The sequence below is a fragment of the Drosophila obscura genome, unplaced genomic scaffold (genome assembly GCF_018151105.1).
Source record: "Drosophila obscura isolate BZ-5 IFL unplaced genomic scaffold, ASM1815110v1 contig_192, whole genome shotgun sequence".
Classification (NCBI taxonomy): domain Eukaryota; kingdom Metazoa; phylum Arthropoda; class Insecta; order Diptera; family Drosophilidae; genus Drosophila; species Drosophila obscura.
In genome coordinates, this window is record NW_024542781.1 from 5,761,856 (window position 1) to 5,786,623 (window position 24,768).

General features: G+C 39.6%; 1 protein-coding gene and 1 long non-coding RNA gene across 8 annotated transcripts in view; one reads left to right on the top strand and one right to left on the bottom strand.

The window, feature by feature from the left end:
* Positions 1 to 8,661: 8,661 nt before the first annotated feature.
* LOC111075284 lies at positions 8,662 to 11,234 on the bottom strand. 2 transcript variants are annotated; one of them, XR_002607911.2, is made up of 3 exons: positions 9,321 to 11,234; positions 9,024 to 9,094; positions 8,662 to 8,961 (listed from the first exon to the last, which is right to left on the bottom strand). It is a non-coding gene; the product is annotated as an uncharacterized LOC111075284 (long non-coding RNA). The 2 variants fall into 2 exon arrangements; XR_002607910.2 differs by having other exon boundaries at positions 9,150 to 9,591.
* LOC111075283 (protein unc-13 homolog 4B) overlaps positions 8,707 to 24,768 on the top strand; it is a 75,068-nt gene continuing 59,006 nt past the window's right edge. For 2 of the 6 annotated variants that reach the window (XM_041593654.1, XM_041593655.1), the window contains exons 1-2: positions 9,303 to 9,516; positions 10,161 to 10,413. In XM_041593654.1, coding sequence (XP_041449588.1) covers positions 9,434 to 9,516; positions 10,161 to 10,413 — 336 coding nt within the window. In that variant the 5' untranslated portion in view covers positions 9,303 to 9,433. Of the gene's footprint in view, positions 8,989 to 9,301; positions 9,517 to 10,160; positions 10,414 to 20,183; positions 20,450 to 24,768 lie in introns of those variants that run through there. The other 4 variants (XM_022368452.2, XM_041593653.1, XM_041593652.1 and 1 more) reach the window with 4 other exon arrangements.

Here is a 24,768-nt window from a genome sequence, read left to right on the forward strand (position 1 = left end):
AACTGGTCAAAAAAATAACTGATACAATTGGCGCAAACACATTCTATGTCACGTCCATAAAAAGGGGTAACATAAATGAAACAAAAATACAAGTCAATGACGAACAAAACTATTGATCAGTTGCGAAATACCTCGAAAATGAAAAAATGAATTACTAAACGAAATGGACCGGTCCAATGCACAAATTGCCAGGAATATGGACACACGAAAACCTATTGCACTCTACGGGCAGTCTGCGTTGCCTGTGGTGATGTTCATCTCACTGAGGCCTGCCCCGTAAATAAGGAGGACCCATCTGCCAAAAAATGTAGCAACTGTGGGGGAAACCATACTGCCAACTATAGAGGTTGTCCTGTCTATAAAGCAGGGGTCGGCACACAGACTCACACATTTTTTTGGTGCGTTTGTGTGCGAAACAACAGACACGAAGTCAAATACGTTACTTAGCCGAAGAATTGTGCATAGGGCACATGATTGCTTCTCTGCTGCTGAGGCAAGCGAGCAGAATATGAAGCCGTTTGTGCATAGCCCGAAGCATGTTTCTCTGCCGCGACGTCAGCAGAGCAGAATTTTCTCTGCCGCTACGTCATCAGGCAGAATAACGAAACCACACGAAGTCTTTACGCTGTACGTGTGCCGACTGCGCTGCCCGAAATTTTTTCCTATGCACAGTGCATACGACGTTGCCGGCCTCTGCTATAAAGAATTGAAAAATCGCCTAAACCAACAAATAACTGCAGCTCGAAACCCGGTCCATATACCATATATACCATCATATATATATATATATATATATTTCATATATTTCTTTTGCTCAGGCGTTAAGTTAGTTAAGTTAGCTCTTAATCAAACAGAAATCGGTTTAAATGGCTGGTCTAAATATATGTTTCTGGAATGCACATGCACAGCACAAATGCGAGCTTTTACAGTTCCTCGCTAAAACACGATATTGACGCCATGCTCATATCAGAGACTTACATAACAAGTAAAAACTATTTTCACCTCGATGGCTATAACTACTATGCGACAAATCATCCCGATAGTAAGGCACATGGATGTACTGGCGTTCTGGTCAAGCATCGCATTAGGCATTATCCATTGCCATCAATTGCTATCTTATCTTATACCTTATCTACAGCTACCTAAACCTAGCCGCAGTATACTGCCCACAGCGCTTCTACATTTCCGAAGCAGAATTTGTAAAATTTTTCGACCTATTAGGTGACCGATTAATAGCAGCTGGTGACTACAATGCCAATCACACCCATTTTAAAATGGTCCCAAAGTCGATATTTTTTGCATAAAGTCTAAAGTGTTGATACAGACTGAAAACTTTGACAAAAAAAAATCGAATTTCAGACCATTGTGCAGTTGGTAATTTTAGAAATAATATTAAATACACAAATTTTCGGAGGAATCGGACCACGCCTACCTCATCCGCCCATATTCGAACCAGTTGGCACCGTATAGTTTTCAGGACCTTGCCTGATTAGAAGCTGATTAAAATGGCGCTTGACATAGCCATTTGTTGTACGAACAATGTACATAATTTTTATACCCGTACTCAAAAAGAGTTAACGGGTATATTGTATTTGTGGGAAAAGTTGATGTGTGACTGTCCGTCTGTCTGTCTTGATGAGCGCCTAGATCTCAGAGACTATAAGAGCTGGAGCAACCAAATTTCGTTTCCAGACTCATGTGATATCACACTGCTACAAGTGTATTTCAAAATTTCGTTCCGCCCCCTTCCGCCCCCAGAAAGGACGAAAATCTGTGGCAGGCCATTTTTAAAGATACGATAACACTGAAAGCGCATTATCGTAAAGAATAACCATATCTACAAGATTGCCGAATCTAAATCAGATCGAATAATTATAGCCAGAATGAAGAAATTCATTTTCAATTGCTACCCCGTCTCCCCCTGCATGAAACACGCTACTGATTCTCTTTCTCGCTCGCACACTCTGCCGCGTTCAGTGCGCGAGCAACCCCTAGCGGAGGAGATGTAGAATCTAAATGGTACATGTAAAATATACATGTTAGATGTAGAATATACATTGTATATGTATATGTAGATAACAGATGTAGCAAAAAAAATGTAAAATTAAACAATTTTTTTTTTAATTCTTAAATTCTAAAAAATCATATGCTCAAAAATCTATATACTGACTGTGTACGGGTATAAGTAGAGTCGCGTCCCAAGAAGCGACTCACACTGTGAGGTCCTATTTCAGGCTGAGGTATGCATCAGTCTGTCCAGGGTCCGCTACAAGAAAATTTGTAGATTGCTGGAACTTTTAGGTTCGGAGCGGCCTTGTCTGACCGAAAGAGAGGTGGGTGACAGGAGGAGCGTTGTGTTGCTGACAAAAATACTTCAAGAAAATCGTGGTTTGTGGTTTTGCTGGTGTTTATTATTTTTATTACTTAATTCTTTGTGGGTTTGTTTACGATGGATTACTCGCGGATCTTGTTACTTGGCCTGTGAGCCGGTCGACTGCTTAGTCAGTGTCTCGTGTTCGGGCTGATGGACTGCCTAGTGCAGTGTCTTGGGTCTGTGACTGAGGGACTGCGTAGTGCAGTGTCTTGGGTGTGTGACTGAGGGACTGCCTTGTGCAGTGTCTTGTGTTTGGGCTGATGGACTGCCTACTCTTTCGGCCGATCTTGGCCCTTTTATGCAGCTGGCGATCGCACCTGAAACCCGGAAATAATTGCTTATTGTTAACTTATGATAATTGTGGGGCGTGGGTCGAAGCTGGGTGCTTCGTTGACAATTGCTTAGGGAGTCAGTGTGTTTTGCTGATGCTGCATCCCGGAAGGTGCAGTTGGGAATTGGGTATTTGGTTTTCAAAAGAAATGAGTTTTTGCTAACTCTGCATCGCGGAAGTTGAGTGGTAAGTCGATAATTTTATGTTGTCTTGACTTATTGTGAAATAACGCAAATGATATTTCTTATGTAGGCCGTCGATTACGAAATGTCCCAAGAGGTGGGGTGTTTTAAATTGTTGTGTGGACAAAATGTGTAGAGTTGTTGGTCGAGAGTTCTTAATTAATTGTGAGCGTTGCTTAAGACTATTTTATTTCCGGGGTGCTGACAAACCGCTATTTTTGGAGAACCGTGGTTAGAGCCATGGCTCGCTAGCTCTGTGTATATCAGTTAGGTTATTGTCTCCCGCCAGCGTGGATGCGCTGACCCTTCGCCGTTTGTGACGAGCCATGGCTAGAACCATGGTTCGTTACAACACGTTCCTTGTCGTTTTTTTTGCCTCGTCGCCAATAATGTTGTATTTGAGGAGAAAAAAATAAGAACATTCCAATTGAGTGCTAGATATAGACTGACCATTTATTATATAGAGCTGTCAGATTATAATAATATGATATAATGCGTTAGGTTATTTTAGGAATATCGATGCATAACATTTATTTTCCATGAAACCATCTCTGAATAATAAAACTGCAAAGATTGCCAAAAAATTGCCGTCATTTCTCACATCCTAAGGTTGCCATAGTAGTTGACTTTGTGACGCCGCCAAATGTGCAGAGTTGTCACAAGGCTCAAAAAAAAGATTCCTTATTATATTCCTTAGACTACATATTGGCCCACAGATCCAAAGAAGCAACCCGGCTTGATTGATTTTGCAGTGACACAAAGAGTGCTGCAAGCTCGGTTTATGTAGATCACTTAATAGATCTATCATCGGATCACTCGCCCCTTCTACTTCACCTTTACGACCATCCACAGCTTTCGGAACGCCCACACTTTCTAACATCAAGCAAAACAGATTGGCTGAAATACAGGAAGTACATAAGTTCCCATAGTGATAGCTACCCAAACAATTATTTTAAAGATGACATTAATAGGTCAGTCGAAGCGTTAGTATCCTTAATGTCACTGGCAGCAGAACACTCAACACCAATATTAGCAGCTAATAATCTTTCCAACAGCAATCGTATTTCTAGGCACATTAAAGTGCTGCTACGTTAGAGTGGTAAGCACACAGATCACAGCCTACTGCCTTGCCTAACAAAGATTAAATGGTTAAATGGTGGTAATATAAAGATTAAAAATACTTTACGACCTATTCTCAGACCTAATTATGATCCGATCTGATTCAGATTCGGCAATCTGTTAGATATGGTAATACGATACTGCGTTTTTAGTTTTATCGTATCTTTAAAATTGTGCGGAGGCACAAATACACTTGTAGCAGTGTGATATCACATGAGTATAGAGTCGAGTCCCCAGAAGTGACTCAAGCGTTCCTTCTCGTTATATATATAGGCTACTTTATCCCGGACGGCCCTCACGGGGCCACGCATAGGCCCTTAGTTATCCGGATAAGTGCGTATGGATCGAGGAGATTTTCGCAAAGGCAAGAAGTTCCCTTGCTGCAGCCAGGCAGTGACCTGTAAGTATACCCACAAGCATCCTACTGTCCTTCCGTGGTAGGTGCAGTAGGTATTGGCTGATCCGCGATTCTGCAGGTGGTGGTTCTCCTCCACCTGCTTCTGGCCTGTATGTGTCCCGCCTCACTAGATCGCTTTGAAGCGTTTTGAGGGAGACAGGCACTTTCTCAGTCCTGTCGTCCACCAGAGTGGTTTGGTCCTCTTTTTCATTCTCGAGGGTGGGCATGATGCGTGGTACGCATCCAGTTGTTCCTTGGATAGGGTCTCTAGAGAAGTTTCTATGTCTTCCGAGGATTTCACTGTGCCCGGACGAGTCGCGAGCTTCGAGGTAACTGTCTTTTTAAACATTTCCCAGTTTGTGTTCCGGGGGTTTCTATAGACAGTTATCTTCGGAGAGTGTTTAAATTCGCACTTAACCATAATATACTTGTGATCTGTAAAGGATGGTCTTTCATGAACTCTTCAGCCAGATATCAAAGTACTCTTTCCCGTTACGAGTGTTAGATCTAGTACGTTAGACGCGATGCCACCTACGAAGGTGTGTTCCTCCCCCAATTTTGCTACATATAGCTTTGTAGATAGTATAAAGTCTAGAAGTGACTCACCTCTGTCGTTGGTATCGGTGCTTCCCCACACGCTATGGTGGGCATTGGCGTACCAACTAGAAGTTGCTGGTCTTTTGGACTGGCTTCGGCCACCAGACTCCTTAGCTCCTCCGGTGGAGCTGGCCTGTCGTGTGTCATGTAGCAGAAAGTACCACAAGGCGCTTTTCCTCGCTTTCAAGCCTAACCGCAGTCAGGTCGGCAGTGCTGTAATGAGACATAAGGTAAGCATGGATGCCCTTTCGTACGAGTATGGCCTGGTTCTGCTTACAGATGGTGGGTGGAAAAGGTTGTAATTAGAGAACTTTAGTCCGGCCACAGCATTGCCAGAGGAAATCCATGGCTGCTGGACCAAACCTATGTCGACGGGCCCTTGCTCCAAGGCAATCAGGAACTCCGCCGATGCGAGTTTACTCTTATGGAGATTGAGCTGCAGCACTCTCACTGTCATGGGGGGCTGGCTCAAGTTCTCTCGACGAGTTGATTATCACAGTCAGGTCACCGTCCTCTTCATCTGAGTCGTCCAGCGCAAGACTCTGGGCGGCCTCCGTGATGGATTCCAGACAAAAGTTCTTCTCCACCCCGCCTGCCTGCAGGGTGTGCGCATATTTTTCCTCTGGGTGGCGCTATTTGAGACGTATGCAGACGCTACCTACGCCCCACGCCATCTTCCCGAATCTCGGGTAGAGCATGTCCTCCGCCTCCTTGCAGATCTGAAGGATCATGTGCTGGCCCCCTCGTTGGGTAATGGGCTACCAGCATGCAGTACCCTCCAGTCTGCCGTTGACACGTCTTCGTTCTGCCTCTGAAGAAGCTTCAGTGGTCGGTCTCCCTGGACTGCAATGGGGAAGAGAACCTCATCCTTTGGGATCGACGGGATCATCTCCCTGTCCACTACCTCCAGCTTGGCCCCTTCCCATAGAGCTTCCAATTTGGGCACCACTTCCACCAGCCACTACCTCGTCGGGTCGTCGTTACACTTCAGTTTCTTCACCCCGTTCAACAGTCCCGCACCGTCGAAGGTGGGCATGGGATCGTCTGGCTCGTCCTCCATTCGCGCGAAAATGGATTCCACAAGCTGGGCGTGGACCTTTTTCCACTTCATCTTCCCCATTTCATCACTGCGGTCGATCAGGGCCACGATGAGGTGTCTCTTGGATATGTCGATCATCTTGACCTTGGCCTTCTGTTTGGGCTTCTTCGTCGTTGGTTGGGGTATAGCCACCTTGGGCCCGCGTTGCCGCTTGCTCGACGGAGTGTCCTGGCACTCTCTATCGAGCGTTGCTTTTTGGTGGCCATAATCTCCTCAACCTAATTGGCGAATTTGCCCTTCGTCGCCTGCAGCTGCGCGTAGTGCTACGGATTTGAAGGGTCGCCTTGTATTGGGCCTTAGCCTTCATTCCCTCCATGGAACGCTTCGGCCCTTCCCTACGCAGGGAGCTGGTACCGGGTTAAAGCGAGCAGAGAAGGCTATTCTCTTCCGTTCTGCTTACGCTGAGTACGCTCTTCACGTCCGAGTCTGTTTCGACCACGGCACCCGTGAGGCTCGGCTGGCAGTGAGGCGTTTTGGTGGCAGTAGCCTTGAAACTAATATGAACTGCTCCCGTCATATTAGAGTTGTGACCGCTGGCGACACGCAGAGAGGATTGCTCTTCCCCGTGCCCGCCGGTGGTAGCAGTCACTCTTTCGACCGTCGTAAGGACTGACATCCCAGTCTCGGTTCGATCATTTCTCCGCTCCATTGTGGCCCGAAAGTCCATATGGTTAATATTTATCGGGGGACCACCCCTAGCGTTTTATGCCTACCCGCCAGGCACCTCCAGCCATGGTCATGGTTCAGTTCACTCAATTTTAAGTCGCGAAGACCTGGACCTGGCCCTAGCTAGACACTGCATTACCTCGGACAGAGCAAGCGGCAATGCATTACCCGATCCGGGATAATGCAGTGCCCATTGCCCAGCCGGCACCCTCTGGGAGGATTCAGCAGGAGGATTTTCGCTAGCCTGTTATATTTATATGATAACAAATCAGAAATTTAAGCAACACTTTTCACACCTTTTTCCGACTTTTTCAACCAACTGACACTTTTAAGCAAAACAAATGCGTCTGGTTTTTAACGGAACTTTTAGTTAGCATACATTTGATTTTATTGATTTTTTCTGTTAACTTTTTCTACACTAACAACATATACAATTAATTGACAAGGAAAGGATTGAGATCTGCGACAGGACGATACTCTGGTTTGAAGCACACTTTTGTTCTTCCTATAGCCTCCTGTTGGTCAGCTCAGTTGGATGGACTTGAGCCAGCTTTCGTAAACGTGAACCTGTAGCGAGTCTCCTTGCCAGGAAGTTTGGGTTCGGGCTGTCTGTTTACATTTGATGGCCCTTGAAAGGCCTACTTCATACATCAATACTAACGTTTAAAAAAAAGGTAAGGACAACTTTATCCAAAATCGCGATTTTCCAGCAAGGTTTTTTTTTCGAATGTTTTTAATAGTATTTTGGCTATTTGGGATGGAGACAAATCTCTGCTTTCCTGACCACCGATACCCAAATGGCACATTCTTGTTTCCGCTGCAACTTCTTAACTATAATGACCTTAACAACTGCAATCGCCGTTACAACATCAACATCAAGTAAACACACAATGTAAACCAAAACCAAATTAAAAAAATGTGGGTTCGGCTAGGGAGACCGAATTGGATCGCTCAAATTAAGAAAAAACGCAGGATTTAAAACATACAAATCAAGAATAAACTGTGGAAGTTCAAATCACATAGCAAGTGTGACGTCAAACAACACCAACACATTTACGTTTCTGGCTGATAATGCAAACGATAAACCAAACGAAGCTGGACAAAGGATCCAAAAAAAGCCAAGTCATCATGCTTTATACAGGTCCAGCTCGCTAGTTAGCTAAGTTGTTCAACTTTTTAGGCGTTGGATATTTAAGAAAGCCATTAATAAGGGCAATGTCTGGCAATCAGTGTGGCGTCCAGACCTTCAAGTCGACATGTACAAAAGTTTCCACATTTTTATACTTCAAGAGTTATGGGGTATATTAGATTTGTGGTCGAAGCACAGAAGGTAACATTTCCTACCGCATAAAGTATCTATGTATTTTCTTTTTTATCCTTGCTTCTTTTACTTCCCTTACGTACACAAATATGTATACTCAAAAGCAGCAAACAAAAAAAAAAAGAATGCATTTGAATGAATTCGGAAACTGCCCTCACTCACTCATTCAATTCGTGCCTTGTCGTTTCAATGTTGTGTGTATGAGTTTTACGTCAGCGCACTCACTCACTCAAACTCTGTTGACATAGCATTCGAACTCACTCAATTCATTTTGAGCATTGTTAATTCGAATGCCTGTTTTTTATAATTCATGCAGATCTCTAGTATGTACATATAATCTAGATCAGCATCAATAGCCGAGTCTATGTCTGTCTTTCCGTCTTGTTTGACGCCTAGTTCTCAGAGACTATAAGAGCTATAGCCAACAAATGTAGTTTCCAGACTCATGTAATATCACACTGAATCGTTTGTTTTAAAAATTTGCTGGTTACTGCTGGTTTGGGTAAAAAAAAAATTGTGGAAAAACAAAGATACATAAATAAATTAAATAATTAAATATACAAAACAAATATTTTTATCCATTTTAATCTTCAAGTTGTTTCTGGATTGTGAAATATTCACGTTGGGAGTGTGCATGTCCGACTAGGCTAAAATAAATCAGAATTTTAAGTCTACAAATCCGACTCGAGGATCCAACCAGACCAAATAGAGGCAGACCTCAGACCTCTCCAGATAAAGCTCAAGCATCTATCAGATACTCCAACGTAATCGTCATTGAGGCCTGGGTCGAATTTTCTATAGTCTTCGAAGCCAAAGATGTGCGATTCTGTTTACGGGCCGGAAACCCTTCCTGAAAAATGTTTCGGCGCCAGGATCTATAAAAAAACTGTCTTTATAAAAAGGTACATATTTGTTTATAATGATTATACGAACGTACTTATATATGTACATATATGTACGTAGAAGATAAAGAACCTAAAAGACTCGGGCCAAGATCTTATCAAATGACTAAATGAAAAATGTATTTATTTATTATTTATTTGTTCGTTTTAATGTTACTTACGTAAATACATATGTACATGTGTATATCGTATATTTTTTCCGACTACGTTATGGGATCCGCTAATGGGTTGGTATACTCGTATGTGCATATACATACATATGAACATGTTTTGATGTATGAGTAAGTTCACAGTGGAACTTGTGAATTTAAACGAAAAATAAAAATACATACTATATTTCAGAGCAGCTCAGCTTTGAATCATCACAGTTTCTTCCCAGTGCTTGTTCATGCATACTCGTCTTTTATTTTAGCTGTTGTTTCCTGTGTGACTTAAAAACATTGCAATGGATGAGGAACAAATGTGGAAAGGTTTTTTCGTCAAATTGCACGAGCTCAAAATGAATCCACCCACAGAGCACGAACATCAGTAAGTTTAATATACAAATGTAATATATGTATAGATTTGTTTTTTATGTAAATTTACTAGTGGCCAATATGAAGATATGTCGAAAATATGTATACACATACATATGTATTAATGAAAGTTTTTGGGTCCGTTCTGTCAATCTCACATACATATGTACATATATATACATATATCATAAAAGTGAACTTAAAAAATAAACAGAAATTAAGACAATGTGATTCACACATATGTATGTATGTATTCGAAGATTGGTAGTATGTTTGTACCTTACGCAAGCAAGGCACTAGCATGGGCGGTCTATGCAGATTTACAACAAAAACCACCACCGTTGCGACGCGTCGCAGTCATGAGCCAAGACACATTATGTGTTCTTGCAATCTCGAGATCGCGGCGTCGAATCATTTTGGCCGCCTGTTTGAAGCCAAATTTCAGTGGCATTGTTTTTGTAAAGTTTCAAAGATCGCTGAACGCGAGCGACGACCGTCTGGGACAACTTGCTAGCGCCTCCCAAAAAACAACGGAAAGAGCGACGGCGTGCCCACCTCTTCGTTATATTCATATATCTCAAAATAACAAAACTTAAGAATCATAGAGAATAAACGTCTTTGGTGTGTCATAAAAAAATTAAAATTTATATTTCACAGGTTACAGGATGGAGACGATGGGTTTTTCGAAAAGTTCGGTTCGCTTTTACGACAGAAATCTCAATTAAATGAAAACATTTTAAAAACACCATTGTCAAATAAGGATATTCAAACAGAAGAAAGCGAATTGATTATAGACAAACATAATCATGCTGAATATGACTGTATTGAAACATTTGCGGGGGAAAGTGATATACAAATTGATACAAATGATATAAGTGATGCAGTTTTTGACTCTGGAACTGTAATGAATGTAAGTATATAGATATCCTGCAACCCCATTTAATTCGATTCGAATTTAAATACTTTTGAAGATTTATGAAAAGTATCACTTAAATCATCAATCATACTGTTAATACATGGAATACACCTACTAGGCTTTCGGTCTTCCCAATCTTTTTATCATCTATTAATGTATGATTTCATTGTGGTCAAAAGTGCGCCACCGAGCGGTGCGATGGCATAGGGGCCGCAGAGATATTCAATCTTGCCCTTTCCAAGGAAAAGCTTTGGGGCAAATCAATATTGGGGCCCCTTTTTATCAGGATCAGATCGTCTTTACACTTGAGGATTTCAACACTGTACAGCCAGCCACATTAAAGGATTTCAAGAGAGTCGCGTGGACTTGTCAAGCTTTATAATGACGTTTGGGCAGATATCCCAGTCGGAGTGGAATCGTTGTGTATAATTTTTCAATTTTCAGTTCTTAGTTTTTTTCTTCATAAAAATTCCCCCTATTGCACCACCTCCAGCAAATTTTATATACGTAAAATCATCGCAAAGCCAGAAACAAAGGTAGGATTTACAGGAAGTGGCTAGCAATTTAACGAGCGATAATTAAAATTTAATTAGTTAACAATCAAAAACAGTTTGCAAAAAAAACAATGATAGGCAAATCCTTTGATTGTATCTGATGGACGCCGCAAAGTTTATACCAGAATAACTCAATTTTAGTTGTTGGGTTACGCAGACGATATTAGCCATTAATCTATAGAAGATAGCCAGTGGTGCAGCAGTAGAGTAATAGCCTTTTCACACTGGGCGCGTTACCTATCAATATCGGACTGGACGCAATGAAGCAGAAAAGGCGATCACATTGGCAGACGTGCGTCTTCAGAAGAGCAGATTTGGGTGCTTGATGACAAGAAAGTAACCAAATTTTGGGAAATCAACAAAATTAGGCAAGACGACAAGAAAATCCCAAAAACTTGTGGAAGTTCTTTTTCAAACCATGTATATGGTATATTATTTATTTTTCTCACAATCATAATTTTTAGCTCCAAATATGATTTTCGATCTGCAAGTTTTTGTTGTTCTAAGTTGCGCTGATAGGCAAAAAAGTGCAAAAATGTCCTGTTATTCCCTCTGCACACTGAGCCCATCCCGGGGGAACGGTGGGAAATTTTTAAAGATGTGAAATACCGGTTCACACTGACACCCATCACCATCCATTAGAAACAAATACACAATTGCGTGCGGTGAAAATTTGTAAACATTTATAATTAAAATGAATATAAATAACATTGCAATGGTTGCGAATGTGATTCAGCAGCAACATGGATGATGAGGACAACTTTGAAGAGGAGGAGACAATAGAATGGATATCTGTTTTGAAAATAACCGAAGCAAGGAAGGTTTTGGTCATTTCTGACTGCTTCTAGTAAATCCAATCAATGTTTTAAATACAAATATATATTCTATGTTTGTTGAGAAACGGTTTGTGACATTTTGGGAGAAGATGCGTATGGACCTTCCGGGTGTTTTACGCGGTTTCGAAATCCGTGAGGATCGAGGAGAATTTTGCAAAGGCAAGGAGTTCCGCTAGCGTCCTCTTGGATGCATCTTTCAGCGATGCCAGTACCGGGCTGCCAAGATATTTGTTTCTTGCCCTTGAGAGGGCCGGGCATTGGCAGATTAGATATTCCGGGGTTTCGATAGCCCCAGATTCATCACATTTCCTGCACTTGCCATTGTTGGTAATTCCTAGTTTGCCTGCATGTGCTGCAGCCAGGCAATGACCTGTGAGTATTCCCATTAGCATCCTACAGTCCTTCCGTGGTAGGTGCAGTAGGTAGTGGCTGAGTTTACCATTGCTCTCCTTGCACATGGTTTTCGCGATCTTGCAGTTGGTGGTTCTCCTCCACCTGCTACTGGCCTGTATGTGTGCTCGCCTCTCTAGATCGCTTTGAAGCGTTCTGAGGGAGACAGGCACGTTCTCAGTCCTGTCGCTGACCAGCCCGACGCCTTCCTTATCCAGCACATCTGCTGTCTCGTTGCCTTCGATGCCCTGGTGGCTGGGAAACCCAATATATATATGCACTGACTTTGTCATGCTTAGGAAATCTAACATTTTTGGAACTGACCGCTGACGACTGCATGGATCTTATCGCCGCCTGGCTGTCCACGAACAGGTTGATCACATTATGTGGGCGTTCCGTACATCGAGCAACCTCCGCCGCTTTCCGTATGGCAAAGACTTCTGCCTGGAATATGCTGCATTGGTCCGGTAGCTTATAGGACAGCCTTATTTCAGAGTCTGTACAGTATATGCCCGCACCTACTCCTCCCTCCATCTTGGAGCCATCCGTGTATATATTTAGGTGTTCATTCTGATCCCAACTTTCTTCCCAGTCGTCGGGTCCCATGTGTATCGCAGTTTTGACGTCCAGGCAAGTTCGGGGGATCATGTCATCATCTGACATATCAGATGTTTTTTTTTTTTACCATTTTCTGTCTGTCATTGTTTACATTTTCGTAGTGAATTCCGATTTTTTGTTGTGAATATCAAATATTTATGGTTGCATTTGACAATAATAGAAAAAATACCGCAGAGAAACGTGCGAATTAGGAACATCCCAGATGGATGATGACATAACTGGAAAATTTTCGGAACGGCAAAACCTTACGGACCATCCCAGAAATGGATGGTGGATGGTCGCCAGAGTGAAAAGGCTATTAAGCACAAAAGCAAAGGAATATTTCGAATATACGCACATGCATGCAAAGCGACGCAATTTTTGGCCAGCACTAAGCCTTTTACTGAACCTATGTAAAAAAAACTTCGTCGCCGGCAAGACGCAAAGATGCATGACGCAGTTCCAGTCCATACAGCCTATAAATTTCTACTATTTTCGTTGTTTGCACTGCCCTTGTACCATATTGTCATCAACATATCTATGATCATGCATGGAACCACCCTATGCAGACACTCACTCTCTTCATTCCGCGTCATTCTTTCTTTTTCTTTAGCTAGTTCTTCAATCCGACACAGTCTTGAATCGACTACCGTCTTTAATCTGACATCGTTTTGAATCGAGCTAACTCGTAAACTGACTTGTCGACTCGTCTTAAGCCTATCTGTCACTTTTCGCTATCTCTTCTCCGCTGTATCGCATATTACAACACAATTAACTTCGCCTGTACTAAACCGAACAATCATCGACTTTACTAAATATATTGCAAAACTACCCTACTGAAAAAAATCAATACTCGTGCAACAATATAGAAGCTTTAAAAATCGTTGAATTGTATAATTTATTAATTTTGAAACGGTATTAAAAATGGATAAAAAATATCATTTGAGATGTAATCTAGGTTGGTTAATTTCCAAATAAGGACGAACAAGAGGGAACGTCGTGAGTCGCTGCAAGGTGGTCCCGTCCCCCAATAAGCTTTCTTTTCGGAGGGTATTTTGCAAATACAACAACAAACTCGCTGTGATAGCATGTGTGAGAGTGATTAACTAGATTTGTGTGAGTGTGAATAAGATCGGAACGGGACCACCTTGTATAATTTCATCATGCCCGTACTCAGTCAGCATATATGTGAGGTTATGATTTATGTAGAATTTTTACATATTTTATCTGTTTAAATTTATTTGCTACATATGTCATCTACATCTATCTACTGTGAGAGTGAAACGAAGTAAAAACTTTGACGTATGAACTATTATGTCTTTATTTCTTCAAACAAAACTTTTTTTCTAGCTGCTCCATTTAGAACAGAGGCCGGCAGCGTCGAATATACTGTGCATAGGAAAAAATCTCGGGCAGCGCAGTCGGCACACGTACAGCATACAAGCTTCGTGTAGATCGGCTCGGCTTCCGCAACGGCAGAAAACTAACTTTGTGTGCCATATGCACAATTTCTCGGCTGTCGCAGCGGTAGAGAAATAAGTGAAGTGTCTGTTGTCTTCGCACACAAACAAACTAATACATGAGAGTGTCTGCATGCCGACCCCTGCTTTAGAATGATCCAGCGTATATATACATACTTGTCGAGGGGCTATATATCTGGTATTTCTCTAGTGTGAAGAAAGAATAGCTTTGTAGCGCTGGAAGGGGGAAACTAAGCCACTGAACATAACATAACTTTTTGCACTTCGTGGCCTTAATTGGGACCCCGCTAGACATACTTTCTTATGAGAGTAGGCTCCGGCACCTCGATATCCCCCTCTCTTGAAAACCGTATGATTTGCCATGGAGTACTTTTTCTTCACAAACTTCTCGCTGGTGAAGTTGATTCCACTGCCCTCAGTAGCCTTATTAGCATTTCTGTCCCTACCCGCCCGACTAGGCATAACTTTCCCCTTCATCATCAACTCTGTCTTTCTAATTACTCTGACCATGAATCTTTTCGTAGCCTTTGCCGTAACTACAATACCTTCTTCCATCTGCCTTCCTTCGACACTAGTTCTGTTAAGGTAAAATTTTTGTTAACAAATAACTTAAATTAATTAATCTTAACTTAATAGGCTATAGGCTATTTCCTGACCACAACTTGCTGTGAGCTGGACCATAGCGGCTTTTTTACAAAATACAGCAATTATTCGGGGTATCGACGGGTATCGATAGCAAACAGCTATTTTTGGCGCATCAACCATAACAACAATGCTGAAAAACTATGCGACAAAAGATGCGGCTTTGGAGTAAACGCCTCTCACTATTTTTCCGCACCTTCGACAATGATGCGGCAGTGTAAAAAGGCTATAACACTACTCGACTTCGGCTCGCTTCGAACCAAACCGACTTTTTCGGATAGATTCGGAGCTTTTAATTTTTTTAACGAACAATGTAATTTTCGGAGGGTTTGTCAACCAATTTTAGATCAGCCGTCCCTCCATAGATTTTAATAAGCAATACCTTAAACGCCGAATTAATGCACCTATACACTAAAAAATATAAAAGACCCAGGATATCATTTTTTATTCAACTTTTCCTGAGTTTTTATTGTAAAAAAAAATAAACATACAGCACGAAAATCAACATTTTTGCAATTGAAATCTTAATCTGTGGCAAACACTTTTGAGCGGAAAAGCGTTCGTGCCTAAAGGGCTCGTTTTAGTAGGAAAGTAATATGTTTAGATGATAAATAAGGGAGAGGGCCCGGTTGTGGACATAGTTAGGTTTTTGCCTCATAACTTTTGACCAATTGCATATTATACAAACATATCTGTACCAATTTAAAGCTAGAGGCATGGCTAACTATCAGTGAAGAACTAAATTGATTCCTAAATTCGGAAAAATTGTATCAAGAATTTAGTGAAGTAATCTTTTTTCGAGAAAAAAAAATATAGGCCTAGTTGTGGACCACCCTGAAAAATCCGCTTAAAATTAAAAAATATGAAAGAAAATCACCACAAATAACGAGAAATTGGAAGTTTATTTATTTTAAGAGCCTACTGGCTTAAAGAGAAAGAAGGATGATACTTTTTAACATGAATCATCGTAGTCAGAGTCGCAGTGTTTGCATGTGAAGTAGCTGGCACGCATATTAGCGCACTTTAAATGCACCAGACGACTACATTCATTGCATTCGATGGAGTTTGCGGCGGTCAACTTCTTTGGCAGGAGGTGCAGACAGATGATGCAGAAATCCTTATCATCTTCGGAAAGAGCCTTGCTTCGCTTAGCTGCTGGTTTGCCTAATGATGCCTTCCGTCCACGCTTTTTCTGGGCAGAAACAGATGCCTGCTTCCTCAAGGAAGCAATACAGTTTGATATTCTGTGCAGCATTGTACGCGTGAAATGAGATCTTATACGTCACACGTACACATGCTGCCATGCAGCCGCTGCATCGTCTAAATTCGATATCAAGCTCAAAGCTCAAACTAATGTACTGTGGTCTAAATGTTATTTATTTGTACTAAATTACATTAAACAACAGTATTATGCAGCTTCGTAACCAAATACACGCATTAAATACAAAATACAAGATGTCTACAACAGGTATCTTGGCGTGTGTCATAACCGGGCAAAACAGACAATTTTTCCAAAAAACCAAAAAAAAATGATGTGCATATATTTTGGTTAAAAACGAAAACAATTCACAAACTACAATGACCACACTACAAGGAAAACGAAATACTATAATTTTTGGAAAAAAATTTATATACATTTTTTCGCACTTGAAAAATAATAAAATTTACTTTAAAGTTTTTTTTTCCCCATTTTTTATTATTATGCTCACAGCACATAGACCAAAGCAGCTATTTTTTTCGGTATTAGCACAAAAACTGCGTATTGTTACCGAATATGGCTCCCTATACTCAGTTTATAAGCATCTGCTTGCTGTCCAAGTTTTTGGGGGGTGGGTCACAACTAGTACCTGGTCCACAACAGGGCCCTCTCCCCTACTATTGTTTGTTTAGCTATCATGATCAGAAATGATAATTAATAAGAACTATAAAGCAAAACACGCGATCAAAGAAGTTATTCGTCAAAATATCAGTAGATCAACCTGTTGAGCTACTCACACGTTCCTTCTCGTTATACCCGTACTCAAAAAAGAGTTAAGGGGTATATTAGATTTGTGGTAAAAGTGGATGTGTGTAACGCAGAGAAGGAAAATTTTCCGACCCCATAAAGTATATATATTCTTGATCAGCATCAATAGCCGAGTCGATATAGCCATGTCTGTCTGTCCGTCCGTCCGTCCGTCCGTCCGTCTGTCCGTCTCGATGAGCGCCTGGATCTCAGAGACTATAAGAGCTAGGGCAACCAAATTTGGTTTCCACACTCATGTTATATCACACTGCTACAAGTGTATTTCAGAATTTCGCCCCGCCCCCTTCCGCCCCCACAAAGGACGAAAATCTGTGGCAGCCACAATTTTAAAGATACGATAAAACTAAAAACGCAGTATAGTAGAGAATGCCCATATCTACCAGATTGCCGAATCTGAATCAGATCGGATCATAATTATAGCCAGAATGAAGAAATTAATTTTCAGTTGCTTCCCCTCCCCCTCCTCCCACAAACGACAACGCAACTAATTTTCCTTCTCGCTCGCACAATCTGCCGCGTTCAGTGCGCGAGCAACCCCTAGCGGAGGAGATGTAGAATCTAAATGGTACATGTACAATCTACATGTTAGATGTAGAATAGACATTGTAGATGAGATGTAGATAACAAATGTAGCAAAAAAATGTAAAATATACTGACTGAGTACGGGTATAAGTAGAGTCGCGTCCCCAAAAGCGACTCACACGTTCCTTCTCGTTTTTTTCTGAAAATGTTGATAGTTTATTCCGAGTTTTTTTCTATTATTACAATCTGCAATTAAGGTAATCTCTAAAAAAACTAAAATTATTATGGGGAAGCTCTCATAATTCCGTTTTTTGAGGATACATGAAAAGTCATATTGGCACTACTATTATTTTGACCGAAGCTGAATGTATGTATTTATTCAAAATTATTTATTCAAAATTAACAATAATCTGCTAATATGTATATGTAGATATAAAATAATTAAAATTAATGGAAAAAAGAGAATTATTAAAAATTAGAAGATTGTAGGTAACTGTATATATTACAGGCAATCAATTTAAGGGATGTTTTTTTAGGGAAAAATATCAAATATATTATTTTAGTTAAGAATTCTAAAAGAATTGTGTTGAGCGTAATTTGACCTGCGGATGGGTAAACGAAACGGACGAAAATTACGGGTAGGTCTAAGGTCTAACAGAAGTGGAGCTAAATGACTTCCCTGTGGCACAAAAACAAAAACACGTTATGTGCGGTTAGACAGATATCTTGTTAAAATTCGTAGATGTTACGTCCGTTTGCAAACAGCTTTGTGAAGATAGGTCGATGTCGATCGATGTTTAAAAAAAATGAAGATATCAGACTACTCCATACATGTTGTGGCTTCGGTATGGCTGAAAGCTTTGCGATACCTCGGTAATGCTCAATGTGAGATCTTAAACCTTTTTTGTGAACCGGAATTCGTACCAAATCACTGGGAGATGATAGATTGAAAAGAAAGGTCAAAAATTGGCATAATGATTGGAGATACAGTGTATAAAATAACTTGGCACCTTTGTCTAGACCCGCACAGAATGATATGTCAATCGATGTATGATAGAGTAATCTGAACTTTGCGACTCCGTTCCGACTTAGAATCGTATTAATGTATTTATACAAATAGCGCGCAGAAAATTGAACGAACTTGCAGAAAATACAAAGTATTAGCCAATACAATACTTCACACTGACAAACTGCTTGAAAATGTACATTTGTACATATGTATATGTACATATGTACACACATGCGTATGTAAACAAAGAAACTAACATGGTTATATTGACTCGGCTCTAGAATATACTGTGACGATTTCCGGACTGAGGAATGTACACGGAGAGTTACTTCTTACAATTACCGGAGACCTTACATAAATATATTAGAAAAGATATTAGACATGCATACATATGCATTCAAACAACCATTCCATTCGTAACAATAAACAAATAAGAATTTTATTATAAACATTCCGGGACCGGAATTGGTTCTGCATTGCAAACATCTGCTCAAAATCAATTTATGTACATATGTATATGTATGTATATACATTCATATGTACACATATAAGAGTATGTAAAGAAGGGTATACAAATTATGATTACCAGGCATATTACCATCTTTTTTCTTTTTGTTGCTTTCGGAGTTTATTCTACATATGTACGTAAAGCAAACAAAAAATACATACGTATCCGAAGAACCGTAATACATAATATTAATAAACAAAGTTGTGTACAATGCTCTATAATTATACATAAATATGTATTCACGTATGTAGTACATACAATATGTACATGCAATCAGACAGACGTGCACAAAAATTATATGAAAATGAACTTAAAAAACATATGTACAAATTGTAATGTACATATGTATGTACATGTGTATTATTATTTTTGCCTTTTAAATACACAAAGCTGAACCTGTTCCTTTACGTTCCAAATTGAACCATTTTCCTCCATTCGATTCGAAATGGTTTTCACATACACACATTTGCATATGTTTGTTTGTACATCCAAAAATATATATAATCGTATTGAGAGTATACTTAGTATACCCGGCACTTGAAGAATGCAAGGGTATATTGTATTTATACAAATGTATGTTACAGCATGATGGCAGCGTTTTTAATTAGATTAAAGCTACCATACATAAATATGTATGTATTGTATGTGTTTTAACTCTCAAATAATAGTGTTAGGCTTACACTTTTCTGTGCATCCAACCTTCCAGGAAGACCCAGATAATCCAGTAGCATAGGTTTCAATAATATACATAGCTTTGTTTATACCGATCCGATATATATATATATTATATTGACATTATAGTTTTAACTCTTGTGATCTGTACATCAAAATATATAAAGAAAACTAAAACAATCCACCAGAAGCTGTTGGGTTCCGATAATTTCAAACGCCACATGTCTGGCATCTTTCACACTTAGGACTTTTCTTCTTTGATTACATAATTTACCGATATTATTCGTTTATATATAACATACATATTATAAATCCAAGTACATACTGGGTGTCATACAGTCGAAATGTCGACTGAAGCGTTCTCATTTGTTTTTCTTCTCATGGTCAACGTCAAGATATTTCGGATCTGGCGAATACGTTCGAGACCGTTGGACGCTTTTGTACTTGGGTACGCAATCTTTTTTTATTTTAGATATTGCATGAAGATTGAACCGACGGTGGTATATTGAATCGCGGTGATTGTTACTTCAATTCTATCTCAAAAATACGTATTATCCAATGTGTATACTTAAAGTCCACAAGCAGATAAAAAATGAGTTCTTTATCGTTTCCACGTGATTGCAAAGAAAAAAGACATATGAGAAAAATCTCATCAACGCAATCATTAAAAGATCCACATGAAAAACGAATGTGCATTTTGAATCGAAATGGCAGCATATCAAGTCAGCACTTGCGTGGCGTACACAAGCATTTACTTGATTCTCATGCGAAGGCCGTTTGCCACTCAATGACTGTAAGTAAACATGCAGTTGACTTGAGTATGTTATCGTTTATTTATTTATTTACTTATCTTTTAGCCCTTTCCAACAGGAACCATAATATTTATGATAAAATTAAAACAACTATTCATATCAGCTAATTTATTAATAGTTAATAAACTACAAAAAATCCACAAAGAGGAACGATAGAGTTCCAGACAGAGCATAAAACGTTACAGTTAAAGTAGCTAAAGTTGTGAAATTCTTCTTCTGCTTACGATTCTAAAAATATCAGGGCCCTTTAAATTACACTACCCGACACGAATGTGTCTAAAGCAGAGGCCGGCAGCGTCGTATGCACTGTGCATAGGAAACAATTTCGGGCAGCGCAATCGGCACACGTACAGCGTAAAGACTTCGTGTGGTTTCGTTATTCTGCCTGATGAAGTAGCGGCAGAGAAAATTCTGCTCGCTGACGTAGCGGCAGAGCGGGCTATGCACAAACGGCTTCATATTCTGCTCGCTTGCCTCAGCCGCAGAAAAGCATTCGTGTGCCCCTGTGACGGGCGCGCGCTGCGTATTTCTTCCATTCTCTTTTATGTTAGCCTTTGCCTCTGCTTTCGGCTTCGTCAATGCCTCGACCCGCGTCGAGTCGAGCGACAGAATACGCCAACAAAATATGAAGTCTGACGACGGGAATAGGTCCAGGGCCGGATTAGCAGTTGCCGAGGGCCCCCCTAGGGCTAACAGAAAAATTTGTTGAAAAAACAAAACTCCAAATAATGGATACAAAATATAATAGCCACTGATAAACGTAAACATACATTCAAATGAAAAAAGATGGAACTGGCGGGAAAGTATGGAGGGCGCCAGATTGATGGTTGCCCAGGGATCGGTTGAAGGTTGATCCGGTCCTGAATAGGTAGATTTTGGGTTTAATCTTTACAATTTTAAGTTGTTATTTGTTTGTACCGTGTGTATTTACATTGGGGACTCAGGCGAAAAGAGGTGGCAAAATTAAAAAATATTTTATGAACGCTTTGAATAAAATAAATGTACACATTTAGTAGAACATTTTCCAGAGCTTTAGCGAATCTAATTTTCAAGATAATTTTAGCTTAGGAGATATGAGCAGAGATAACATCCTTTATTTTTATATATTGCATTTATTTCCCACCAACACCAAATCTGCCCATTCCTCAGTCATATTGCGGCAGGTCAGCACAGGTCGCTACATCACATCAGCCCTCAAAACAAAACGAAAAACCAATTCAAGCGGCCAAAAATTGTAGAGCCCACACACAAGCACAGTATGTCTGAATACATGGCACACACACATTTACGTAACCTTGAAACGAAACTCAAAACAAACTCAAAACGGTTTCGGAAAATGAGAATTGATAAAAATTTTGTCGTGTCGCTTTTATTTTTTACATAGCTCAAGTATCTGGTCGTAATTACTTTTGCCATTCTGAAAAGATCATTAATGCAGCTAAATGTTGTTTCAGCGTACCTTCTGAGAAATATTAGTCTTTCAAATGCAAAATTAACGATTTTTTTCTAAATTATGAGTTTAAAATCTGAGTAAGAGTCGAAAAAAAATTAAATCCTGTGTCCTTATATTTTTTGTGTATAGGTCCATTAAAGTAGTGTTCAGACAATGGAGAAACGGCTGAGCTAAAATTGGACCAACCTGCGAAAATCTCATTTTACCCCTTAAAACGTTTCTGGCCCAACGTTTTGGGCCCTTACATAATTTTTACTCAGAATCTGAAGCTCATATATATAAAAAAAAAACCATAACGTTGACAAGAAAATTGTACCACCTTTCACAAGATTCTTGAGTCGTTGTGATAGAATGGATATACCTGAAGATGTAGTGACTCAAAGTTGAAGATTTCTATAATTTTTAATGTTTCTTCAAATTAGAAATTTTAAAAAAATGTTGTTGTATGTTCCATGGTTCCTTCTTAACATAATAAGCTACTTATAAAGGGGGAATTTGCAAACAGTTTAAAAGGTTAATGAGCTTAAAAAACATTCACACGATATGGCCAGAAAATATATTTGGAGATGACTTTTCCAATGAAGTCTTAGGTTTCTTAGAAAAAAAAATTGTTCCCTGCATTAAATTCAAATTTTGGAAACCTAGACCAGCTTTTTCAGCTATTAAAAAAGTTTAAATTGACACCAAACTTAAAAACATTGTAGATAGCCTATCGTATTTTTTGAACTGGCCATCGTACATGGTTCTTTTTTAATTGAATTTCAAAGTTTCCCATACAAAATGAAAACATAATCATTAGAAAACACTACTCAACAAAAGTGAACTTTTTATTTAGGCTGTGAACCAAAATGACTTTTTCTGATAGATTTCGGGATTTAAAAATTTTTGTAGTACTTTATTTTTTTTTATGGTGTCATTTTTTTTTTTAGAATTTTTAAAATCTTGTATTTTTTTCATTGTTTTTTTCCGAGGTAGTGCTTCTATTTTGCACATAACTTAAGTATCTTATATCTGGTTGCATAGAAGAGTTTGCAGTTCTGAAAAGATGACAAATGCAGCTATAAATCGGACCCAGAAACTTGGTATCTGCAGCTTAACGCCTGGAAGATATTAATGCTGAGAGGAAGAAGAGAAGCTCATCGCAAAATCCAACATTCATAAAATCCAAGAAACAGCGTCGCCGTCAGGAACCCTCTTTCAAAAAGACCGAGGTTTCTGCTTGATGTGTTTGGAATTGATGCCAAAAAAAAGTTAATTCGAAAAATGCACTGCACCAAATGTGACCGCCCATATTACATGATGTGCGTAGTGATGCTTACTAACCCTGTCGAAACTGCGACTCTGACCTCGGAATTAGCGATTAATAACAAATAATCCGTAGTTTTTATACTGGTACTCAAAAATAGTTAAGGATTTTATTAGATTTGTGGTAAAAGTGGATGTGTGTAACGCAGAGAAGGAAACGTTTCCGACTCCACAAACTATATTTATTCTTGATCAGCATCAATAGTCGAGTCTATGCCTGTCTGTCCGTCTTGTTTGTCGCCTAGTTCTCAGAAACTATAAGAGCTTGAGCAACCAAATTTTGTTTGATATTCATTTTCAGTTTCTTCCCCCACCTCCTTCAGCAAGAGACCACGCTACTCATTCTCTTTCTCGCGAGCAGTGCGCGAGCGCTCTCTAGCGGAGAAGATGTAAAATCTAAATGGTAGATGTACAACCTACATTTTAGATGTAGAATATACATTGTATATGTAGATGTAGATAACAGATATAGCAAAAAAATTTAAAATGTAAATATTTTAATATTCTACATAAATCATAAGCTCACATATTTATATACTGACTGAGTACGGTTATAAAAGTAGAGTCGCGTCCAAAGAAGCGACTCACCACGTTCCTTCTCGTTGAAGCTTAGTTTATTTTTATATATTTCATGTATACATTCCCAATGCTACAGTGTTGCTACTTTATGTTAGACACAAGGATTTATAGTTATTTTCTTTCAAACAATATAATTTATTCTATTCTATTTCTATTCTTATTCAATTATTCTATTGTTATTTGAGATCTGCATGAACTATAAAAAACAGGCATTCGAAATAACAATGCTCAAAATGAATTGAGTGATTTCGAATGCTGTATGTCAACAGAGTTTGAGTGAGTGCGCTGACGTAAAATTCATACACACAACATTGAAACGAAAAGGCACGAATTGAATGAGTGAGAGTGAGGGCAGTTTCCGAATTCATTCGAATGCATACTATTTTTTTTTTTGCTGCTTTTGAGTATACATATTTGTGTACGTAAGAAAAGCAAAAAAGCAAGGATAATAAAGAAAATAAGGAAGAGCAATGTAGTTTTTGTACAGTTTTTATGTAAACTAAGTTGGCATTAAGAAACATAATTTTGTTTATATTTTGTGGATTGGTAGATAATAAGCAACGCTTTTCGGTGATCAAGTTTCTGGCATCTGAAAAAGCTCTTTTAGAAGCCGCACTACTCGCTGGTAGAGGTGGGCGCGGGCCTCCTTTTTGAGGCCCGGCCCGAGCACGAAATGAAATTTTTAGGCCCGAATAGGCCCGGCCTGGTCATATTTAACAAGAGGCCCGGCCCGGCCCGGCCCGGGCCCGGCCCGATACTTCCAACAATTATCAACTGCATAAAAATACACATATAGACATATTAGTTTTTATTTCTTAAATCTAAATAAGTTACATGTTTTTATAAAGAAATATTAGTTTATCTAAATTAGCGCTTGTTAGCCTGGTCCTCCTATCATTTAAAATATTTCCTGATGTGGAAAAAACGCGCTCACTCGTTGCTGAGCTAGCAGGAATGGCTAAT